The following is a 24,853-nucleotide window of genomic DNA, read 5'->3' on the forward strand; positions in this document are numbered from 1 at the left end:
AGAATGGATGCCGCTAAAGGACTTTTAATGAAAAATAACCTGTTGGGACCTTTCTGATAAGAGTTATAAGGATTTTTTTCCTGTTAGTATACTAAGGGATCCAAAATTAAGGATGCTACACCATCTACAAGTAGTCAGTAGTTAATGAGTACATTCAGCTGTTTTTAACTCTAGTAACAAGTATTTTACTAGTTAATTAGTAGACTTTTCTACTGTTTTTATAACTTTCTACTGGAATCTTTTTTAATTTATTTAAGAATTTTGTTCAATTTTTACAGATTAAAATGGTATGATAAAGCTGAATTCCTCTTGCAACAGCTGTAGATAGAACCTGGCTAACTCAATTAAGATCTTGTTTTTTTCTTTTTTTTTTAAAGGATTTTAAAATATTTTTTGGATTTATAATTAAATTTAGTAGATTAGAATTTAAAATCTACACATAAATCAACCTCAGAGCACATAGATTTAGAAGGAGGAATGATTTAAAATCAGTTAGGTTAAAATCCTACAATTTATTAAGCAATAAAATCTTAATCTTTATATATACATGTGTGTGTATAAATCCTATCAAAATATCAGTTTTAACTTCAGAAAATTCATTAGAGAATAATTCTTGTTCCTTAGTTGAGAGGGAAGGATAAGTACAGCATATGGACCTCCTCCAAATTTGACTTGGCAAACCGATTTGCATGGTCTCTATCCATGAAATCAGCATGAATAATCATCACTTATTGGTTATTAGCTAAACAAATAAATTTATGAGACTATCAACAAGATAATTATGCCTGGAGGCAATTTGTTGCTGAAGTTATTTGAACATGCTACGATTTTAACGTTCCGCTCCATCTTATCTCATCTACTAGGAGATAAGATGCTATCTGAATAGGATAAATGGCAGCTCTTCACTGACGAAAACGCCATTAATAACGGTTCCAAACTGTTTAAATGGGAAGCCTAGAGGCTTAGGAGGCACATAAATACTTAAATTTTACAATATTCCTATGAATTATTTTCTAAAATTAAGATATTTCATTTTGCTCCTATGTAAATGGTGCTTTTAGTTAAATTTCTCCAATAATAATGCTTCAAAACTATCCAAACAAGAAGCCTAGAGGTTTAGGAGGCTCACAGATAATTAAATTTTATAATATTCTTTTGAATTATTTTATAAAATTAAGATATTTGATGATGCTCCTATGTAAACAGTGCTGTTACATCTTAAATGAGGCTGTAGATGCTATCTGAATAGGATAAATGTCAGCTCTTTACTGATGAAAACTCCATTAATAATGGTTGAAAACTGTTTAAACAGGAAGCCTAGAGGCTTATGAGACATATAAATACTTAAATTTTACAATATTTCTTTAAATAATTTTCTAAAATTAAGTTATTTAATGATAACCTTGCTGTAGCTTGGAATTATCGCAATTACTCCTCATCATTTTCCCTTAATCATCATTAAATTAATGATTTTTAGGTATTAAATGTTCTAAAATTGCTTATTATTGATGATAAATTAATAAGAAAATATATAATTTTTGAAAATTTAAAGTTAAAAATAGGAAGATAATCTGTTCCAACACCTTCATCCTGATTATCTTCCTATTTTTAACCCTTTAAACTAATTTCGAAGGGTTAAGAATAATTTTTTTACACTCAAAAATTCATTTTTAAGTTAAAAAATTAAACAAAATTTAAGTTAAATTGATAAATTGATGCTTAAATTATTACTATTATTATTATTATTATTATATGATATATACCCTATAGGAAATATAATGAATTGATCATTATCAGAGGATGTTAATGACAATAATTAAGTTACACTTCTTCTGGGCATAAAAATTATATGTTTATGCTTCACATAATAATAATAATAATAAAGTGCATCAAAAGCAGAAAGTGTGTGCTTTTACACTAAAAAATTTAAAGTTTAAAGCTTTTTTTTAAGGTAAATTACTCTGCATTAATGTATTTTCTTAGATTTCTGAATGACGTGAAGAGTTAACCTAATGAATTGTAGAAAAATCTAGTAAAAATATATAAAAAAATATCTCAAAAAATTATTCAACATATAAATAGATTTTTCTATAAATTACAAGCATTAATAATTCAAAACATCAAATAAGTAGGCTTCATGAATGACAAAGCATACTCTACACATTATATATTTAATTTAATGCATGATAATTCTTTAAAATCCTTAGATTTTTTTACAATAATTAATCTTTAAACATATTTAAAGCATTTAAATACCTTTGAGAATCTCTTATGATAGCTTTTAATTGAGTAAGATTAGAAAGTAGAGAAGCCCTGTGCCGAACGTCGGACATTTTATATTAAATCTCCCAATATTTACCTTGCTCCTGTCTGATTTTTTGCAGAATATATTAAGGATTTGGGGTAAATCTAATTAGAAGCGTAAAGAGGCTTTTTAGGCCTATTTAATTTAATTAAAAAGTCCGAAAGCCTTAACATATTGCAACATACTTCCTGATCTCATATATATATATATGATTAATTAAATCCTATTTTTCCTTCTTAGATTATCCTTATTTAGTTTGAAATAATAAAATATTTCATATTTAAAATTTATAATAAAAACTCCTTCATGTACAGTGTACAAAGTCTTCATGAGTTTATAAAAAGCCCTTAAGGCTTTCATGAGTTTAAAGGCCTTCATGAATTTATAACAAAAGGTTCATCAGTTTATAAAAAAAGAACCTTCAAAGTTTATTAATTTGTATTAAAGATCTCAATGAATTAATGTAAAGACTTTCATGATTTTATGATTAAGAGCCTCATAAATTTAAAGGTTTTCTTTACTTTATATTAAAAGCTTCTCATGGGTTTATAAGGAGCCTTAGAAATTTTTATGAGGTTTATACTAATGCTACTCATGAATTTATAGTAGAAGTCTTCATTACTTAATAATAAAAACCTTCATAGAGTTTATAATAGAGTTTACATGAAGGGCCTTCATCATTTAGTATAGATTTTTATGAATTTATCATAAAGGTTTCTTTAAATGTGATGCTAAGAGCTTACCTTTACAACCAGTAAGACATTATAAGGCCTCTTCACTGTAGTACATAAAGACATTGAGATCTTACTATAAACTTGTAAACACTAGTATAGGCTTAATATGAACTTAAAGGCCTTCATAAATTTATAATTAATATAAAATTACATTTAAGGATTACATAAACTTACACTACAGATCCTAGCAATGTCCTTAAAGCACTGTACAATGAGAAATTGATGCCACTTTAACCATTCATTCTTTATATACAAGTTGATAGATTTAAATGATAGGCCTAATTTTAAATTCTATCAACATATTATTATTTATAATTAGTATAATAATTTATTTACATTATTTAAATACTTTTAAAAAACCACTTTAATTGTTGGCATTAAGCAATTCATCAATACCAATTTTTTTGTTGTTGTTGTGTAGATTAGGCTGAATGAATTAAATTATTGAAGCAAGCAATGTATAGAAGCCTATATATATATGAGTCTAATTAATCTTATCTAAACTCTAAGTTTAATTATCTTAATGACTATCAATTTTCTAAATCAGAAGAATTTAATTATATAAAAATTAACTAATTACATGCTATGGCTATCTCCAGTTTCATTAAATTCTATCATATCACTTTTTCAAGCAGGCCTATAGAATTTATATGCTATTTTTTTTGAAAATAAATCTATATAATATATAAATTTATAGGAATTTGAAAGATTTAAATATATCAGGCCTATCTAATGAGGTATTTTAATGAATTTTAAGCATAAACTTCACTCGAGTGAGGAGTTTCTGTAGGAGAATGAGCTAAATTATCATCAAAAAAATTAATTAAATATTTAATTTTATATAAAAATATCTTTTAGAACATTAATTAGATCATTTAGAAGCTAAATCAATAAAACTGTAATGAATTTTATGGTATTACAAGGCAGCAAAGATGCTTATATTCAATCAACTTGATTGAAATTTAATTTGTAGAGGGATTTAGGTAAATTAAGATAGGAAAATTAATTAAATAATTCATTTTTTAATATGATTTTTATGTAAATAAGTTTATTTTGAGAGAATTTAAGAGCTAATTATCACAGAATTAATAAAGTTATGATTATTATAACATTACAAAACAACTAAACTGTGTATTATGCAATATGTTTAGGATATAATTGTTCTTTATATATAGATTAAGGGAGATTTTAACCTCAAGCCTTAAATTTAAGACCTACATTAAAATTCTAGGCCTAATTTTAGAATAAAGACATCCTTAATAAGAGTAAAATCTTGGCTGTTTTTATGATACCAAAGACTTTAGCAAAACACAAAACTTTAAAGGCCTTTGTAAGCTGTAAGCATAGGAATAATCAGCGCAGGGACCACAAAACAGGTAACTGGCTCGGGCCTGTGCCCATCTGAAAGGCCCTGAACGCACGTAAATGCAGAGCAATACGTAGGAAGCAATTTAATTTAAAAATATAAGCGTATTTTCGATTAAAACACACTTAGAAGAGGCCCTAAATGGGGCCTCAACTCCCAAAAAAAAAGCGGTAAAATATCGAAAAGTTGTATACACAAGCGCTCAATCTAAATTACACTGAAGATGATATAAACACGTTTAAATTAATGAAATTAAGGCCCTGTACGTATAATTACAATTAAGGTAGGATATATATCCTTACATAATATTAAGTATCAATGGTGAATTTCGGCATCGACGACAGAATAAATTATTCCGAAAGGAGTTACGTGGACATACATTGGTTGATAATTACCCGCCTATTATTTATCTACAAGACATAATTACCGATAATTTTGATTAATTACCGAAATTAAGGCAATGCCACCTGCAGTGTAATACGTAATTACTCAGAGAATTACTCAGGATGTCCTTTACACCTGAAAGGATCTTCATTGCAAAAGTTGAAATTCAGAAATCTGATAATGCTTCAGGCGTTACAAAATCGGCCTTTCTATCTAAACTGTAAGGTTTTTTTCCTCTATATTCATTTTTTACAGAAATTCCTACGAATATTTAAGTATTTTAAGGTTTAATTCGCGTATCTTGTCTTTGGAGGAAGAGAAAAAATCCTTATTGCATCTATGGGTTAAGCGCGGCTCTCCTAAAATATAACGATTTTGCCCTAACTTCGTGTTTTAACTTATTTTTTACACACATCCCTACGAATATTTAAGCATTTTAAGGTTTAATTCGCGTATCTTGGCTTTGGATGAAGGATTTTCCCCTTCCTCTAAAGCCGTGATCCTTATTGCATCTATGGTCAAGCGCTGAGAGTCTTGAATATTCTTAATTTTTAAGGATTTTTGTGGTATTTTATAGTATATCATCTTCATGGCTTTGAACTACAGAATATTGGTCTATCCCAGGACTTTTACAGTAGAAAATCCTAGTCTATCCTATTCTTTACTCCAGAATCCTACAGGTTTTCAGTATTATGAACCATAGAATCAGCCTTTCTCACGATTTTGTAGCAAGGCTCTTACCAATCTCCAGGATTTTATTGAAGAGAATCCTAGCCCAGTTTATTTCTTACTCCGAAATCCTATATAGAATCCTGATTATTAAAAAATAATAATAATAATTTTAAGATTTCGTATGGTTTAATACTAAAGAATATTGACTATCTTCAGGATTTCGGAGGAAGACTCCCTTTGACATACGAACTTCTAGCCTATCCCATAAAATCAGGATTCTAGTTTATCTAAGGCTTTTAAAATAAAGAATCCTAGTTACCTTATTTTGTATCCGTGAATCCTAATCGTTTCCAGGATTTTGAAATATAAAATCGTAGCCCAAATCGCAGGATTTTAGAGTAAAGAATCATAATTATTTCTAGGAACTCTTTGCACAGGATTCTAGTCTGTCTTAGGATTTTGGCATACAAAATCCTAGCTTTTATCAGGATTTTATGGTAAAAAGTCCTAGCCTATTCCTCGAGGTTTTATTATTGAAAATCGATGCTAAACGTTCATGCCAACCAATAATTACTGTCTACGTTCATCCTTAATAATAAAGAATCCTAGATAATTAAATTAAATTAAATTCTAAATTTTCTTTATTTTAAATCTTATAAAAATAAGGAATTTTAAATAACTTACACTCATTTAGCTCGCTGTATTTTTAAAGCAGAAAATCCTAGTCACATGTAGGATTTGAGAAGGAAGAAGAAGAATCCTATAAATTTAATTTAAGAAAAAAAAGATTTTCTATATTAAAATTTTTAAAAATTCAAAGGATTTTAAAACAAAGAATCCTGAGTGACTTGCTCTAGGATTTTAAAGTAAATAATCCTGTACTGAGCAGTAACTCCGGGAGTTTAGAACTAAGGATTCTGGAATACCTTACTCCATAGATCGTTGGAGGATTTTAAAATTTAGAATTTCGAGTAACTTATTCTAGGATTTTTAATGGTCCTGTGGTAAATAGAGTACTATAGGCGATTAGAAGAAGGAATCCTGAGTATCCTCTTCTAGAATTTTTAAGATGACAAATCCTGCATTGATTGACCGACTCAGGATCATCCTTTACTGAGTAGCCTACCCCATGATTTTTGAACGAAGAATCCTGAGTTGAACGATTCCAGGATTTTAAAATAAATAATCCTGTATTCAGCAGCATACTCCAGGCGTTTAGACTAAGCAATCCAAAGGATCCTCTTCCAGGATTTTAGAGTAATGAGTCCTTCATTGACTAACCTACTCCAGGATTTAAGAATGAAGGATCCTGCACTGAATAATCTATCCAAAGATTTTAATATATAAAATCTTGCACTGAATATCATACTCTAGGATATTTTAGAGTGAAGAATCCTGATAATCCTTAAAATTATCCATAATAAACACCTTTAAGGATGATCAGAACACGCCCCTAAAGTGCATTTCTAAAGTGGAATAAAATGAATTTAAATTTGAATTTTATTAATTTTAATTAAATTTTAATTAAATTTTCAAAATTTTAAGTGTTTAATAATTAAGAAAATATTTTAAAATTTAATTAAAATTATATATTTTTAGGGTTTAATTAAGATTTAAACAGTTTTAAACCCTTCTAAACTGATGAGCTTTGCATTAAGATTTAGTAGAGTTTACTTTTAGGTCAATGATTCGTATGTTCATAATGAAAAAAATTACCTAAAGTTAACACCTACAGTAAGTACATATTTTCGAATTTCGGCTCTAAATTTTGGAGATTTAGAGGTAGGAACCAAATAAATTTTTGGTTTTTTAATTAAATTAAGGCCTAAATTTTCTTAAATTAAAAAGGTTTTTGTGCTTTTAAACGCATTTAATTATTTAAAATAGCATTTTAAGATGAGATATTACACCTGTTAGTGAAAATTTCGTGAAAATTAGGCGCATTTTCTGCGCTTAAATGCAATTAATTTTTAAAAAACTTTTAGAAGAAAATTAAATTAGATCTTACGGGTTTAAGATTTAGCAAAATTATTAAAATTTAATTGCAATTAAACGCAGAAAATCGAGGCGTAAAGCTTGTAACATCAATGAAAATTAGGCGCATTTTCCGCACTGGAAATTGTAATTTAAGCTTAAAAAGTTTTGAACACAATTAAACTAGAATCTATCCTGAATTAGGATTTATTAAAATTAAAAGGTTTAATTGGAATTTAAGTGCAGTAAAAGAGGGAAGGAAAAGCGCGAGAGTGGAGAGGTAAATTTCGCGAAAACTAGGAACACATTCCGCATTAATTCGGAAAGAGTTTTCCGAATCCGGAAGGCAATCCCGGATTGTAATTGGCGAAATTCGCGATGATCAAAGCGGGATGGTGGGCCTTAAAACAAGAATAAAGGTCGTAGAAAGAAATGATACTCACCTTGGAAAGGGTAACCAGTAAACAAAGGCCTAATGTTTAAAGGACTTGATACAGCCATGCCTTCTGCTTAAGAGCAGTACGAAGCGGCCGTGGGCCACTCGGATGCCCAACTAAACACTAAATGTCAGGATTGTCACACACACAAGGGTAGTGAAGTGTTGCCGGGCGCGCATGCCACTTAAAAACACGATTCCTGTACGCTCCTCGTGCCAGACAACATCATCTTGTCGTAGAGTTGCAGGGGGGTTGGACTGACGTCCGAGGCTACTCCCCTGATTGGTTCGTGGTTTAAGGATTGTTAGGGACACTCCACCTTCACCTCTCACTCTTACCTGTTTGGTTTTTATTGGAGAAGATGTATCAGATGATCTGCCCCCATTAATGGAAAAATTGCGAAATTAACCGTGAAATTCTTCTTCTTGCTAATGGACGAATTAGCATTTGTACCCTTTTTTTTTATTCTCTTCCTCGTGTTCTTCTAGTGTTGTTCTTGTGTTCTTCTCCTCGTTCTTCTTCACCCTCCAATTCAATTGGCCTATACTAGGGTGATTTATACCCCCTGCCGCGGAAGTGAGTTTATATGATAATGTCGTGTATACCTGCTCTCGTGTCGAGAAAACTTGTAACCTTAATGGGCTAAAATGGCTTGAAATTAGTGGGGTGAGACCTTATTTAGTGGGTTTTTAAAAGGTTGGGGGTATAAACTGCATGGAAATTAAATTATTTTTGCCTTGTTTACGGGTTTTAGTTGTTAAATTTATCTCCTGTGAGCTGGACAGGATTTGCAGGTAAGCTCTGGATTAGGGCCTTGCTTTACTAGTCTATAGTTTAAGGCCTCGTGTTTTTAACGTATACTTTTATTTGGCAGGGCGAAAGCTGCATGTTAACGAGTCTAGATTCAACCCTCATTGTACACTTACCTAATTAGTAAAATTGATCCCATATTAGTTAATTTGAGGGATTTGAAAAATGCTTAGGGCCTTGCGTTACGAGACTGTACCTTAGGCCTCAACTTTTACATATACCATTACTTGATGGGGAAGAAGATGAATGTTAACAAGTCTAAATCTAACCCCCATTGAGCACGAGTAAACTAGACCCTATATTAGTTAATTTGAAGGTTTTTAGGGCAATTATGGATACAGCTTAGGGCTTTGCCTTACCAGTCTATAGCTTAGGGCTTCAGATTTTTACATAAACCATCATTTGTTGGGGAGGAACGTGCACGTTAACAAGTCTAAATCCAGCCCTCGTGCACGAACTTGAGTAAATTAGACATCATATCCGTTAATTCGAGGGTCGTTAACACCAGTTAGATCCACAATTTTGTATCGAACCCATGCCAACTGACAATAAACACGTGGTTTCGGCTTATAGACACAGGGATAGCAAGAAAAAAGCACGCATTTTCTAGTGTTAAGCTTCCAAAATTGTTTTTACCTTCTGAAGACACAAGGTAGTACTTCATACAGACCCAGTTAAGGTTTCTCCTACCTCCCAGCTGTGGCACAGTTAACTCCCACGTGTAGAATCTTCTATAGCATGATATCTGCAGAGGGGTAGGAAGAGATCAGAAGAACCGCCAATGACTCCGCTCGGGGCGATACTTGGCCAGTTTGACCTTCCTCTGTGCATCTGTCATTGTGTCCAGTTTCTTTTCCCATGCAGGAATGTTGGAGATTTATTGACAGCCCTTCTAAAATTCTGTAATTTCCTCTTGTGACCCCCCTCCCATTTTTTTTCTTATAATCGCTCTATTTTGGCACTTACTTGGCGGTTTTGTGGCACGTTTCACCCGAAGCTTTTACGTATTGATGGCGATGGTCTTGTGTGCGTTCTACTTAACTCCTTCCAATTTTCTTGAAGAGATTATAAATCCATTCTTGTTCGTCGATCCGTCCGCGTGTCTGTCCAATTCTCGAAAATTGAAGCTAATGAAACGGGGGAATCAAAAGCAGAGGGAGAGAGTGTTTACAATTTTGGGTTTCACGCTTTTTCTTTTTTTTCTTTGGGGGATACGCGTGTTGTCGATTGTTCGGATCCTGTTTGGGATGTTTTTGCAACGTTCTTATTTATTTTTCTTCTTTTAAATCGCACCTAAATCATCCGAAATTGATGCTTTTTCGACGAAATTTATCATGGGGAGTCCTACTTGCGGGTTTAAAGTTGGTCGCTTTAAGGGAGGTTTTTTAATGATTTATACAGGTTTTCAAGCAGAGGAAATGAGTTGTAACCTTTCTGGACACGTAAAAATTAAAGATAAACCGCATTTTTCTAGGATTTTTTCTAGAAAAATTAAAGCTTTACCGATCTGTTTACAGTCTTCATAACAAACATGGCAGCCTGTGCAGGCTTTAGCTACACTTTAACCAACTGTAGATGCCATAATATACGTAAAAGCACGTAAAAACCCGTTGAAGAAAGTCGATTTAAATGGTTTTAACTTTAAATAATTAAAAAAACAACCGTTATGAAGCTTAAAAACACAATTTTGGGGGGAGAAAACACGACTTACCCCTCTACCAGTAAGCAATTTCTATCGGAATTAACAAAGAAAGGGATATTAAAATCCAATAGGGGGCATACAAGAGGGGCCTAGAAGAGGCATAGAAGGGAAATTTACGCCCAAAAATAAAGTCAAGCCCTGTAATTCATCGCGGGGTTTACTCGTTTTAATTAGGCTGCTCGGAGCCAAGAGAGGGAGAGACAGAGAGAAAGATGCCCTCCGCCTATGACCGGCAATTAAAGGCCCCGTTGGCCCTCCTAGCGTGTTGGATATTTTACTGGCTGTAAAATTCCGACTACCGGATTTTAAAAGGGCTCCAGGCCCAGATAAGATTATGCTTCGTGGGTGTCCACTACATAAATTGTTTTATTGTCAAACTGTCACCAACTTCACTTGTATGTTAGCCCTTAGCAAGATTTTACCTGGTACAAGGTCCCATTTACTTAATGAGGCGATTATGAGCACTTAATGAAACATTTCCAGTGTTCTTGAAGCACTTATAGAAACTGTTTTGTGTTTCTCAAACGTCCCAGAAGCTGTTTGTACACAAAAATTCCGTTTTAAATTGTACTTTCTTGGACTAATTACGTTGGATGACTGAAAAACTTGCATTTAATCGCTTAAACAGTTATTTATTTGTGGTTTAAGGCCCTTTACCACTCAAAGAGAATATAAAAAGGCCCCTATCGCTTAAACAGTACTTAGCCTTATGTATCAGGCTACATAAACCTACTACTGAAGCCTTTTAATCTAACGTAAAACCCTCGTTCTAGCGCCAGTATCAAGGACCAAGTGAGAGGAATTACATGCTATAAACACTTGAAACAGGCTACAATAAAGCCTCTTAAATAAGGCTTCGTTATAGGAGACTTTCGTTGCAATACTCGTATAGGAGGCCTTCGTTGTAAAGCTTATCTAGAAGGCCTTTTGTTTTACAATTGTTACTTCGTGTACTGAGCCTGAATTTAGCCTCATAATGTAATAAAACCTAAACTAACAAGCTTAATTGTAGCCTGTCAACACAGAAGCATAAACAAGCTATTACTGTATCAGTTAGGCCTACTTATTAAGCCGTTTTTTAGTAAATAGGACCTTACATGTGGCTGTTTTTTAAGGATAGAAACAATTTTAAAGGCATAAGTAGAAAAATAAACTCATAGGCCTTTCATAAAATTAGGTTTTTATTAAATTTCTGAGCGAAATGAACAGTTTATCTCTACAATAGTTTGAAAATAAGTAGGCCTATATGGCAGTAGGCCAATATACCTTATGTAGGCCCTACACTGCTTTACAGTATATAGGTTTTATAGGCTTAAAATTACATTTCCTAGGCCCAAAATTGTATTTTATGGGATGAAGATTACACTTTTGTAGGGTCAAAATTATGTGATTTTTCTGAGGCGAAAATTCGAGATAAACATTGCATTTTTAACCATTAAAATGAGATTTTCGGCAACAAAATTACACTTTTTCACAGGGAAATATTAATATTTTCCAGTATCAAACTTAACGTACTCCAGGCCCAAAATTTAGTGTCTACTTTGCCTAAAAATCAGAAATTTGGGAGGGTTGAAAACCATGAAAATTAGTCAAAATAAGGCATTAAAATCGGATGATTTGAATGAAAAATTCCACTATTTCGCATCAATAAAATGATTTGAAAAAAGAAGGAGGACTTCCCTGCATCCCGCTAAAAACAAATTTAGAGCGAAGTGGCGCGCGCGGCTACGTCATCCCCCCTACTTCATCATCCTCGTGACGTTAGATTCATAAAACAGCATCCCTACTCGTAATTGGTTAACAATAAACTCCTCCTCTTCACGTGAACTTGAAACTGTCTAATGAGAGGGGGCCTTATATATGTTTTTTTTCTTTGGTTCCTCTCGAATTTTTGAAAGTCTGATCCCTGTCCAAATTAATTATTTGGCTCCTCTTCTCTTCTCTGCAACAGCTGCACTCGACTTTTTCGCAAATTTAACGCTATCTGTGACACACCAGGCTCACAATACTTCGTCTTCTATGCCTTAAAAAAAAGATACCTCGCAGGCAACACGATACCTACAGCCGGGAGGCATTTGTTTATATGATTTTAAACGAGTGGAACGTTATACGGATACAAATTTACTGCTTATAATGCCTAATTTATGCCTACGTTTGGACACGTTTCGTGCCTATCTTTAATCGTAAACGTGAGGCATTCGGTTTGAGTTGTAGGCCCTATCTGTGGAGGATTTTATGCACGCTGTTCGTGTAGAAGCGTTGTTATTATTGGCGTAATGCTACAAAGGCCTCCTTCCTTTAATGATTTCTTTTCCTGAAAGGCCTTATCCTTCTTTAATAGCGTGCAAAGGCCTTGTCATTTCTTAGCGATTTATCTTCATGTAAAGGCCTTAACTTTATCCTTATGAAAAGGCCTTATCTTTCTACATATAATTTTCTAAGATTTGTTCCTATTGGCCCAATTCTACAAATGTGTATTCTTATTGGTCTAATCTTAAGGAGGCTGCATTCTTATTGGTTCAATGTCGAAATTGAGCCTAATTTAAGACTTTTCCTTATTGGAGTATTGTTACAAATGCTTTATTATTATTGGTTAATTTTTTTTCTTTCTTTTGATGAAAGGTTTATTTTTATTGGCCTAATCTTAAGAAGGGAATTGAATTCTATTGGCTTAGTTTTTTTTTATCGATTCATACGTTACATCGAGGGAGACTTTTATTTTATAATGGAATTTTAAATTGTACACAGCATTTTGCGTCAGTTAACTGAGGCTGGATCCTAGGACTCGTCTATCCTATAATTTCAAAGATCCTTAATCCTACCAAATATTTAAATTTAAAGGAATATCCTTCCGTCTCCGGCTTTTTCTAAACCTTAACTTATTGCATACAGTCGAACCTCCGATGACGGCCACCCCCAAACAGCGGACACTTATTCAGGAACCTATTTTGGAAGAAATATTCTTACAAAATAAACCTCCAAACAACGGCCATTTTTAATGTTTCCGTCAATGTCCGTTGTTCGCAGGTTTGGCTTTATACTTAAATGGATTTTATCGATTTAGAGCCTCATACTTTCGAATTTTATGCATTAACTAGTTGAAAATTTAAATTATAAACCGATTTAAGCTTAAAAAACGTTAGAAAAGCGTTAAAATATATAAATTAAAGTATAAATTTTATTATAAAATACAATTTATACACTTTATTTAATTAGATATTTAACAATTTTACTTAGAAACTTGTCAAATTAGCAACTGATAGCTGCGCGTAGCGTAAGTTTAGACTAATTCTCAACTCGATTTAACGTATAGAAACGTTATAAACGTTTAAAAAAAAGAAAAAACGTTGAAATATATAAAAAAGAATATAAATTTTAATACAAAACACCTTTAACACGTGTAATTTTACTAAATATTTAATATTTTTACAGTAAAATTGGGTATATTAGTGGGCGATTTCTGCTCAATTTACGGGCTTCCGATTTCATTTTTGGCACATTTTAATGCTTATTTATTTAAATGGGAATTGAGAAAATGGCCCAAGACATAAATTTATAGCGGATACACCCATCGAAAGTTGTAAAAAGTAAAGGGTCTAACGTGATAACTTAATATTTCTGTCGAGACAATTAGCGGCCATTACAACTGGTATAGGCATGGATCCTACAAATGATAGGTCTGCACAGGACCTAACTTCGGGATAATAATAGCCAGACGGGCTCTTAAAAATACATCCAGATATATAATTGAGGATAAATTGAATGTTAGGCATAGGGATCAGTGTATATCCTTAGGCAAATGTCTGAATTCGACTCCTTTCTCCCCCTTATTCTTAAGCATTGTGGGCCTTACAAATCGTACCATGTTTAGGTTATTTTGTGCTTATTTTTTGCGCGATTTTCATTCTTTTTTTAGCCAATTTTTGATTTAAAATGGCTTCGTTAATTACAATTAAATTTTTCTTGATTACGGAAAATTAAATTGTTGATTAACTTGGCTTAATTACGATTAAAATTTCGATTGTGTTGGAGTGAAATTTCGTGCTTTTTAGGAAATTTTAAGCGAAATTTTTTATTGTAGGAGATTAAAAATGATATTTTTCAAGTTAATTTGTATTAATTAATTTATGTTTTTGTGTTATTTTTTGTTTAAAATCGCTAAAATGTTAGACATATTTACCACAAGAAACTTCTCATCTCCATACTTTCCAACGGGAGGAGTACCATAAATTTACAATTTATTTAATTACTAAGGCTTTATTCTATTAAATAAAGCCCAGTTATAGCATGTTAAGTCTTCAGGCCACCCTAAAAAGAAAGTATTTTAAGGTATTCACTGATAAACTTGCTCAAGCTTACATGCGACTCAGCCTAATTCTATGCTGATTTAATGGCGATTTTCCTTAACTAATCTCAATTAAATCACTAAAATAAACTTCGTAAACTCGTTTTATTTTAGGAAATTCGTAAATTAATTGATATTTTTATATTATTTTTACTTTAAAATAGCTTAAATGTCAAGCATACTCGCAATAGCAAGCCTCGCATCTTTATACGTTTCTGTGGGAGCAGCGCGATAAATCCATAATTTTTAAAATTAATAAGGCTTTAATTTATAAAAAATAGCCTATTTCTAGCCTTATACGACTCCAGACCAGCATAAAATTAAGGATTTTTAAGGCTATCCACCCATAAACTTCCAGGCTATCATAGGCTGATTAAATTGCAATTTTCCTTGATTAATCTTAATTAAATCTTTAAAATAGGCCACAAATATGGATTTTGTTTCAAGAAATTTCGTGAATTTTCATTTAAAATATTAAAAATCGGGCCATTTTCTATCTTCTGCAATGAGTTATAGGACTTGTTGAAAGCTGGTTTAGGCTAATTAAAGCCTTGAATTCTAAAGTTATTGCATGAAGTTAATTAAATCTGAAACGAATCGTTTACATTGTTTTAATTAGATCTGCGAGAAAACTAGTCAAAAAAATCAAAATGATTAATTATAACTTAAGGTCAAACTATAGAATAATCGTCAATTAAACTATGACCTTTGGTCGGTGATACATCTACAATAAGCGAGTAGTAAGCACTTTGACTATCTTTAAACATAATTTCTCGTTATTTACTGAAAAAAATATAGAAAAAATTAAAGTTTACAGCTCAAAATTGATGTAAAATTCACGAAAATTGTGTATTTTAATCAATAGAATGCTTAAAAATTGCGAGAAAAGCAGAAAACTATTACACGCGACCTTCTCTAGTTTTGTTACTTTTTCCTACTTATTTACTACAGAAATACTAGAAAATTAAAGCCTCCAGCATCATATTTATGTGAAATTTACGAAAATTTAGTAATTTAATCAATAAAATGCTTGAAAATTGAGAGAAAAGCAACAAACTGTAAGCGCGACCTTTAGTTTTGTTATGTTTTTATACATTTTCCTACCCTATTTACTACAAAAAATACAAGAAAATTAAAGTTAAAGCTTCAAATTTATCTAAAATCCACGAAAATTGTATAAATTAATCAATAAAATTCAGGAAAATCGCGAAAAAAGCGGCAAACTCCACGCTCCATCTCCATCAGTTTTCTCTCTTTCATACACCCAGAAACACGTAAGAATTTTATATATAATTTAACATATCAATACAGCGGATATCATCCCATTCATTTCAGTTGCTTTAACGATGATATTTACGACTTACAAAGGCCCAGGAGGTAAATAATGTCGAACATTGTGGAAGCAAAGGTACCATTGTGGGTGCATAGAGAAAGTACACGACCACGTGAGTTTACTTAGCAGGATGAGATTGTGTTACTTGTGTGTGGTCTCCTCAACATTAGCTATGTGCACACATGCCCGCACACGGTCACTACACAAACCTTCTCCTCCTTCCCCACCTTTTTCCCGTCCGGTCCTGGGAAACCTTTACATCTGCATATTTTCTTACGGGAGGAGTTACTTTATCGTGCATATTTTTTAAGATATTTTTTCCCCTCACTTTTTTTCGCATAATTATATAGAAAAATCGTCGTTAGAAACGAATCTAAATTAAGTAAGTTGTATTTAAATTGTAAATTTTAATTCATTTCGCCTAGAAAATACAATTTTTCTAACGTTTTCCAAGGTAAGAGCGAGCCTTTAATTAATCTTCCATAATGCTAAGTTCGTGCATTTTTAAAAGAAATTAATGCTTCAATTCCTCAAAAACTTATCAAATTTTAAGAATTATAAAGTCAATTTAAGAAATTTAATTAATTTTACACATTTTAAATCAATATTCTACGGAACTAAGTCAGTAAAATCTATTGTTTAACATAAGAGTGAGCCTTTTTTCGTACGCTTCAATATGGATTTTAAACAGATTTTAAGGTATTAATTCCTTAAAATCTTATCAAATTTTAAGAATTTAGGCCTTATTTTAATATATTTTATGCTACAATTTTGATACGATGTTAAATTAATTATCTACGTCCGGATAAAGTGAAGCTGATCCTCAGCATCACTTTGCATCCCTCCGCATCATTAAATTGCTCATTTAAACGCTTACAAATCAAAATTTTAAAGCGATTTAACGTTAAAAAGTAATATAAAAAGTTCCTTAAACTCTATTATCTTTGTTAATCATAATTAAACTTTACTTATTGACTTATTGAGAAATCTTTCAATGAATTAAGCCATTTACTTTATTTTCTAAATTGAATTTTTAAATAAAAAATATTTATAAAACTTTAAAACATTTTAAATAAAAAATAAGCGTAAATTAATGTTATTTTTAATTCCATTTAATCATTTTAACGAGTGATTTTCAAGGCTTTTTTCTCTAACATTTTCTCAAGGAAGTTAGGTAAGGTCAACAGTTTCTATGAATTAAGGATTAAAATCATTTATGAAAAATAAAAATAAATTATAAATTGATAAATTAATGGATAAATCTTTCTTATTTTTTATCAAAATTTTACAAATTAAGGCTTATAAATTTAATTTATAAGCTTAAAAAGTCATGCATTATGTAGACTTGATGAGTGCTTAAGGCTTATTTTTAGTTATAAAACAATCAAAAAAATTTTAAAAAAATCAGGCGAAATTTTATGAAAAAGTCCATAAAAGTTTAAAATAAAATTTAATTTTAATTTATTTTATTATTTAAGCGCTGTATTTTCTAAGTTTACCTTCATTTACATGTTAGAATCAATGGATACTTGCGTTGAAAGATAAAATTTAAGAAAGGTGTTTAAGGAGAATGTAAAATCCCAACATTTTAAAAACTTATTAAAATATTAAGGAAGATCCTAAAACTCCACGAAAGCTATAAAACGTCCCTAAAACCTTCGAAAATGTTTTTAAAAGTTTCTAAAAAAGTCTATTAAAATGTTTTAAAAACCTCCAAAAATCCAGAAAATGACCCTAAAATATGCATCAAAAGGTTTAGAAAATATCCTAAAACAAGAAAATGTTTTAAAAACTAAAAATCTCTGAAAACGTTTCAAGAAAATCCCAAAATTTTAAGTAAATCTTAGAAAAGACCGTTAAAACACGCATGAAGGCTTGGTAAACAACAACCTAAAAACGTGAAAAATTACAAAAAATTACTCAAAATATAATTTATTTTTAAAAAAACTAACAAAAATAAAGTAAAATTTAATTAAATTTCATTACATTGTTCAATTATAGAGAGAGATAGAGAGCGAGAACAAGAAAGAGAGAGAAAGAGAGAAAGCGAGAAAGAGAGAGATGAGAGATAGATAGAGGAAATAGATATGAGAGAGAGAGAGAGAGAGAAAGAGATAGTTAGATAGAGAGACTTCTCTCTCTATCTCTATCTATCTATATCTATCTCTTTATATATATATATCTCTATTCTCTATCTCTAGAAATAGAGATATGTAGTGAGAGATAGAGATAGATAGAGAGAGAGAGATATAGAAATAGAGATCGAGATCGAAAGAGAAGAGTGAGAAAGCGAAAACGAGAGAGTTTAAGCAGCGAACAAACTCTTGTTCGTTCCTTTCACTTCACGCGAATTTGACAGCAAATATTCGATCACCAAATAAAAATATTTAACTCCTATTACTTTTTAATTTAAAAAAACGATTTAAAAAACAATTCCCGCTTATTTCCTACGGACAAAAGTGACGTAAACGTTATCCATTAACGTGGGATACGCTAGTTTCACGTGAAGGATAAAACGCGTCCGTGACATAAGAAAGCACATGTCCACCTTAAAACACGAGGTTTGTAAGTTTTTAACAAAAGGCATCACTCGGGGTAACATTTAATAACAGTCTTTCCTTTTACTACATTGGTCATTAAATACTGACACGCTGATGTCATCCGTACCGGGCCAGGAAATGGGCGTTACACTACAGATTACTGTATGTCAGCATCCACGAAAATAATCCTCCCGTGTCTTTGCCAGCGCCCCCTGAACAAAAATTGACCCCCCTGCCACAAATTTCACACGCCCCAACGATAGGTGGCGCTGCAAGAAACGCTGGCGCGCGCGAGCGCAACAATAGCTTGGCGTTTAAAATTGTGTCGATTTCGTTAACGTGCTGAAATCCCGATTGGACGCTAGCTCGACGTCACAATAGAAATTTCAAATATTTGAAAACTTACGTCACGGCGTGTAACCGGAAAGATTTGTGTTAGAGGCCGTATCATTGACACGAAATTTAGGTGGAACCGATATCGGCTCCACCTGAATTTCCAAATGCTGATTTATACTTATAAATAGGGCAGTTAGGTTCTATGTTATATTAATTTTTAATACGGGAATTTGTCCTAACGATAGGTTTCTATCTTAATGAACTTTGACCTTAATTTATATTCCTTCGCCAGGATGGAAGATTAACCTAAATCCTTTGTTTGATCAACGTATTTGTGTCGTAATATCTTAAACCATTGTTTATCCATAACTCATTAGCCTTAATTCACTCCTGTGCCTGTGCTAAAGGGGGGATGGAGTTAATGTAAATTACTTTTTTTACCTTATTAAAATCCCGAGGGGGGCGAAATTCTTAAGGATACAAGATATAGATTGATATCTCGACCCCTCTTTGGAGGTCCTATAGGTAGAGAGAGACTAAAGACTGTGTACCATTTGTCACCTTAGTCATCGAATGAAGTCTGACAGGATTGCAGGACGTGTATAGAATCCTTATGCCCATCTAGTATATCATTCATACAAAATTGATATGGCCCTATCCCGAAATCATTTATTCTTCTTCCTCTTTCAGACAAGAATTAGGGGTTTATTGTGATGACATTCCTTCGTCAGCCGTTTTAGTCGTAATTTTTCATGATTAATTCTGTGAAGTACCAAGATGGCGGATGGTTATTTTCGGGTGGTGTCTTCAATTATTTATTTTTATTTTCTAGGCCTTTGCAAGAATTTCTATGCAGTTATTCGTGTGCCGATGCTTGCTGCTTTAATTTACCTACGAAATAAAAGGCTTAGACCTTATTTTTTGGCTTTGATCGCTTTAGAATGTACCTTATAGGCTCTGAGGATTGTAATCCTTAAACATTCTCGCTTCGGCTGTAGATCCTAACGCTTTTGCACTAGTTTCTGCCTTAAGCATTACGGCCTGTTGTTTGCATTGTATAATGCAAATATTTGGCATAATGCCTGGATCATGAGCACTATGTTTCAGGCATTATGATCCGGTTCTAGATTTTAAGCATACAGTAATGTTTTGAGTTGGATCATAACATTACCTGGATCAAAACTTCATAAGCATATTTAGACCACAAATAATGCCTAAATCATAATACTTGGATCACAAGCAATATCTTGGTCATAAGCAATACCTGGATCGTAAGCATTGTAATATTATTACACAGTAACGTTTAAGCATTACTTTGTAGTGCCTAGATCATTAGCATGTTAAGCATTATTATCTAATTTCTACGTTATAAACCATGTATCATAAGCTTTATTGTCTAATGCCTGGATCGTAAGCATTACAGTCCAATGCAGGATGTAAGCATTAATTATAGATATAATAGAAGGCCTAGATAACATACTCACGAGGGTACTAAATATTAAGATCCCGTACAAAAATTAGCCTAAATATGCCTAATATTTTATACCACATAAGTTCTATATTTAAGGCCTACTAAGCAACGTTAACTTAATAGGATTTATCCATTTCCAGATCTGGATTTAAACTCGTAGCCTTAAGCACTGACATACAAAGGGCCTTACCTTTTTGATTAAACAGTAATAAATAATACATAATTCATTGTTTGAGGATGGAGCGAGGCCCTTCGTGGCACGAGGCTTTATCTTATCTTCTATCTTATCTCTTATCTTTTAACCTTTATTCTTTTTTTAAATCCACTGTTAACCATAATATACAATTTAAAAAAAAAACTTGATTTAAGCCTATTTAAATTTACAAATTTTTATCTTATTATAAAGTATAATCATTAATATGATTCAATAGGGCCCGAAAGAGGTGAAATGGGCCTCCGACTAGTCACAAATCTAGGGCCTCACTTCTTTTCAAAATCCATAAAAATATTTTCGCATTAAGTTTTTCACACAGAAGACTAGTTTTTAAGGCCTCCTCCGTAGCGGGAGCTTAGCTATTAGGCCCTAACTTATTAATAAATAAAACTAAACGATAAATGTAATGTTTTTTAAAGTTTCTTCTACTTATCTTTTAGACTGATTAATGAGAAAAAGACGTGGGTTCGGTTCCCAACTGATATACTCTTTTTCTGTCTGGTTCTTTGTGTTTATCTTCAAGTAGACATGAGGCCGACGTATTAAAGTTGTAGTGATTTTTATTATACGATAATCCTTTTTCAAAATGGGTTTCTGTACTTTTTTCTTCTTCTTGATCTTTATTTTCTTCTTGTTGATCTTTTCCTTACTCTTTTGATTATAATTTTTTTCTCTTTTTCTTTTCTTTCTCATTGTTTTTATTTTCCTCCCCAGTTTCATCTTTTCGTACTTTCTTCAATTATTTCTTGTTTTTCTCATAATTGTTGTTCTTCTTCTCATCTTTTTTCTTCTTTTGTTCTTTTCCTTCTAATTGTTTTTCTATCACTTTCTATTCTCTCCATTCTTCTTCTTTTTGTTCTTCTTCTTATTCTTCTTGCTCTTCTTCTTCTTGATCATTTGCTCATTCTTTTTGATCTTCTTGTTTTTGCTTTATTCCAATTATTTTTTCCCTCTTATTCTTCTATTCTTTCTTGCTCTTCCTCTTGTTCTCGCTCTTCTCTTTCCTCCTAATCTAGCCTTTGAGAAAATTTTCAGAATTAAAACTGTAAAATAATTATACTTGAAATGAGAATTATATGCCAGGTTTTATTTAATATAAATAATTTTAAAAATATATAATTATATATTATACAAGAGTTAAAATGTCAAGTTGTCAATCAATCAGATAGAACTAAAGTTTTTTTTTTTTTTTATCATAATTGAATTTATTAATCCAATTATAAATAATACTTTTGCTTAAAATTTTTAATATTTTATTTTCCGAATTAAATTAAAATTTAAATATATATATTATAATTACAATTTATTTAAATTTTTTAGGGTTCTTCTTTATTTTTAAAAATTTGACTAACTTTTTATTAATTTTCGTTTCAACAGATGGCAGCACTATAAAACTTTCCAAACTGTGATTTAATCTGATTAATTATTATTTTTTAGAACAAATACATCAACATATATTTTATGTAACATTAAATTAATAGTATAATTTCAAATGAAATTAATAAATTTTGTTTTATTATTATTATAATACTACTTAATGAATTATAATTAATGAAAATATTTATTTATAAATTAATTTGCTCATTAATATTAGCACAAGGTGGCAGCGTAACCGCCTATCTTTAATTCAAATGAATTAGAATATTTAATTAATATCTAGCCAAAAGTTAGCCAAATAAAATCCTTCTTTAGAATATTTGATAAAAGTATACGTCGATTGGCATTTATGAAATACTTTTAATGATGTAATTTATTAAAATATTCTTAATTATTTAATGCAAAAATTCATGCCTTGTTACGACATATAGTAAAATATTCCCGATACAAAAATGCCTATACATACATAATATGTTTTAAATACGTAGAATATATGCACACTAAAATACATGCAGTATCTAATTTTGTGTAATAAATAGCTAAAATTATGAATAAATTATAAACTGTATTGAAAAATATACAGTTGAGATCCGAACCAAAGTCATTACACGTATAAAATAATTAAATACGTTTTATTCCATTAAATCACAGTATGCTTACTTTCAGGACGTTTTTTTTTTACATACTGATAACAGCATCACTGTATTAATTACACAGGATTATCCTATAAACCAGCTTAAACATTTTCTTTGGGAGACCTTTCAAACATTAATAAGTATTGAATGAAACATTCGAAAAGCATGCATTAAGCAGAAAAAAAACTATATTTTGCGGGTTTCTGTGCGAAATAGAAATTTTGGGCCTCCTAGAGAACACTGAGTTAAATATTAAGCAAAAGCAGGGCCTTAAATGAACCTCTAAGCGCGGGTCTTTGAGCAAATAGCAGGTCGCATACCTACAAAATACTAGGCCCTGCATTTTAAATCTGTACATGTGTTAATGTACTATTGCTATTAATTGACGTAAATGATAATGATACTAATTAGCATAATGCGATGAAATTTTATAATGGAAAGTTAAAATACATGTGGCATTATATTAATTTATAATCTGTAACCTTTCATTCTCGCTATATAAGTGAGTGCTGTAATAGTATTTACGTCATAAAGAATAGATTTAACAGATTTAAATCCTCTTAAAATATAATCTGTTAGTGTAGCTTATCATCGATTGAATTTAAAATGGTTTTTATCATAAACGGTTGAATGAATCTCTTTCATTTAATCCTCAGCATCTACAAAGTTTGAACTCATCATCATTAAAGTTATTTTATAAATTAATTGCAATAAAAAATTGATAATTTTTTAAAAATAAAAGACTCTTTGGCGATAAATTAAAATTTTGATTTAAAAAAATTTATAAAAAAATAATTTAAAATTATCTTCGAATGTGTCGCCCTCTGTAGGACTAAAATAGAAATATTTTACACAAATACCTGTTTTTGAGATATAAACGTTTATTTACACGAAACTTCCGAATAAAATAAATTTAATATTAAATTTAAGTCACTTATAATTTTAATTATATTGCCTGAGATAAGTGAAGAGTAAAGTACTCAACTGATTCGAAACATATTAGAAATCTCATTGACTCAGGTTGTCGAAGATATTCACAAGCGGAAATCTCCGGAGTGGTATGGCACAATCTTGGAATATCCGTATAATAACAGCTATATGTTAATAAATTTACCCTTTAATATTAAAATAACAATTTTGCAAGTAGTATTAAATTTTCAGTATAAAAGTTACCAGAAACAGCCATTTTAATGCGCCATTTTGTGTGAAAATAACGATTACTACTTGTACTTTTTATTGGTATAAATTCTGCAGTTTAATTAAATTTAATAATAATTTTTGGGTTTATATAAAATTTATTATCACATTTCTGTAAAATATTACCCGTAACGTTTCACTTCTTGGGAAATTGATAATTTGATGATTCTTGTAAATGTATGAATGCATTGCGCATCGGACTTCTATCATTTTGAGGGATCCGAGATCAAGATAATCCAGAAACGCTCGTCTCTATACAGCGAAATGTCGATAGAACGAACGCGTTTAACAAAATTCTCGGTATAACGAATTTATCTTGTCCTGTCAATTTCCTATTCAGCTCAATGCGAAAATGTTTCAGTTTAACAAATACCATTGTAACGAAAATTTCAGTTAAACGTAATAAAAATTCTACGAAAGAATAGGTTCTATTATAACGAAATCTGGTTAATGTTACCTATGGTAGCGAACTCTGCGACGAGGAAATTTTTCTACCCTACAATCTAGACGGCGACAGGGATTTTTTTTCCCACCCCTACATTACACGCGGCGACAAGGAATTTTTCTTTCTACTTTACATTTAGACGGCGAAGGGAAGATTATTTCTACCCTACGTTCTACGCTTACAATTCTAAAAAATACAAATTAAAAAAAATAGGATAACTTACTTTGTTTCTGAGCTTTTCCCATTTTTCCACGTTTCCCGTCGACGAAACTGGACTCTCCGGTACGTGACGATGCTCTTTTTTCCCCCTTTCGTTTTAACACTTTTCTCTCTTTTTTTTCACCTTTGTCTTGTGTTTTCTTTTGCTTTTTTGTCTTTCTTGTTGACATTAGGCGCGGGAGCAGCCGGAATAGTCTCTGGTTCTTTCCAACTAGGTATTTTTCCGTGACCGGGATGTATTCGATCAGTGTATGCCTGCCTTTTTAGAAACACCCGAGGAAACTGCCGAAATACTCGTCGTGCACTCTAAACCAAGATAGTGCCGTATGAATGTCAACAGATTCGCCCATGACATAT

At 31.4% G+C, this 24,853-nt stretch overlaps 1 protein-coding gene across 1 annotated transcript in view; it reads right to left on the reverse strand.

The window, feature by feature from the left end:
- LOC136985996 (protein gooseberry-like) overlaps positions 1 to 8,079 on the reverse strand; it is a 34,501-nt gene extending 26,422 nt beyond the window's left edge. Inside the window, exon 1 of the mRNA XM_067283437.1 lies at positions 7,879 to 8,079. Within this exon, the coding sequence (XP_067139538.1) occupies positions 7,879 to 7,936 (58 nt within the window). The 5' untranslated portion in view covers positions 7,937 to 8,079. The remainder of the gene's footprint in view (positions 1 to 7,878) is intronic.
- Between the last annotated feature and the right edge of the window lie 16,774 nt (positions 8,080 to 24,853).

This window comes from Centruroides vittatus, unplaced genomic scaffold, assembly GCF_030686945.1.
Source record: "Centruroides vittatus isolate TY-2023 unplaced genomic scaffold, ASM3068694v2 contig_1213, whole genome shotgun sequence".
NCBI classification, from domain to species: domain Eukaryota; kingdom Metazoa; phylum Arthropoda; class Arachnida; order Scorpiones; family Buthidae; genus Centruroides; species Centruroides vittatus.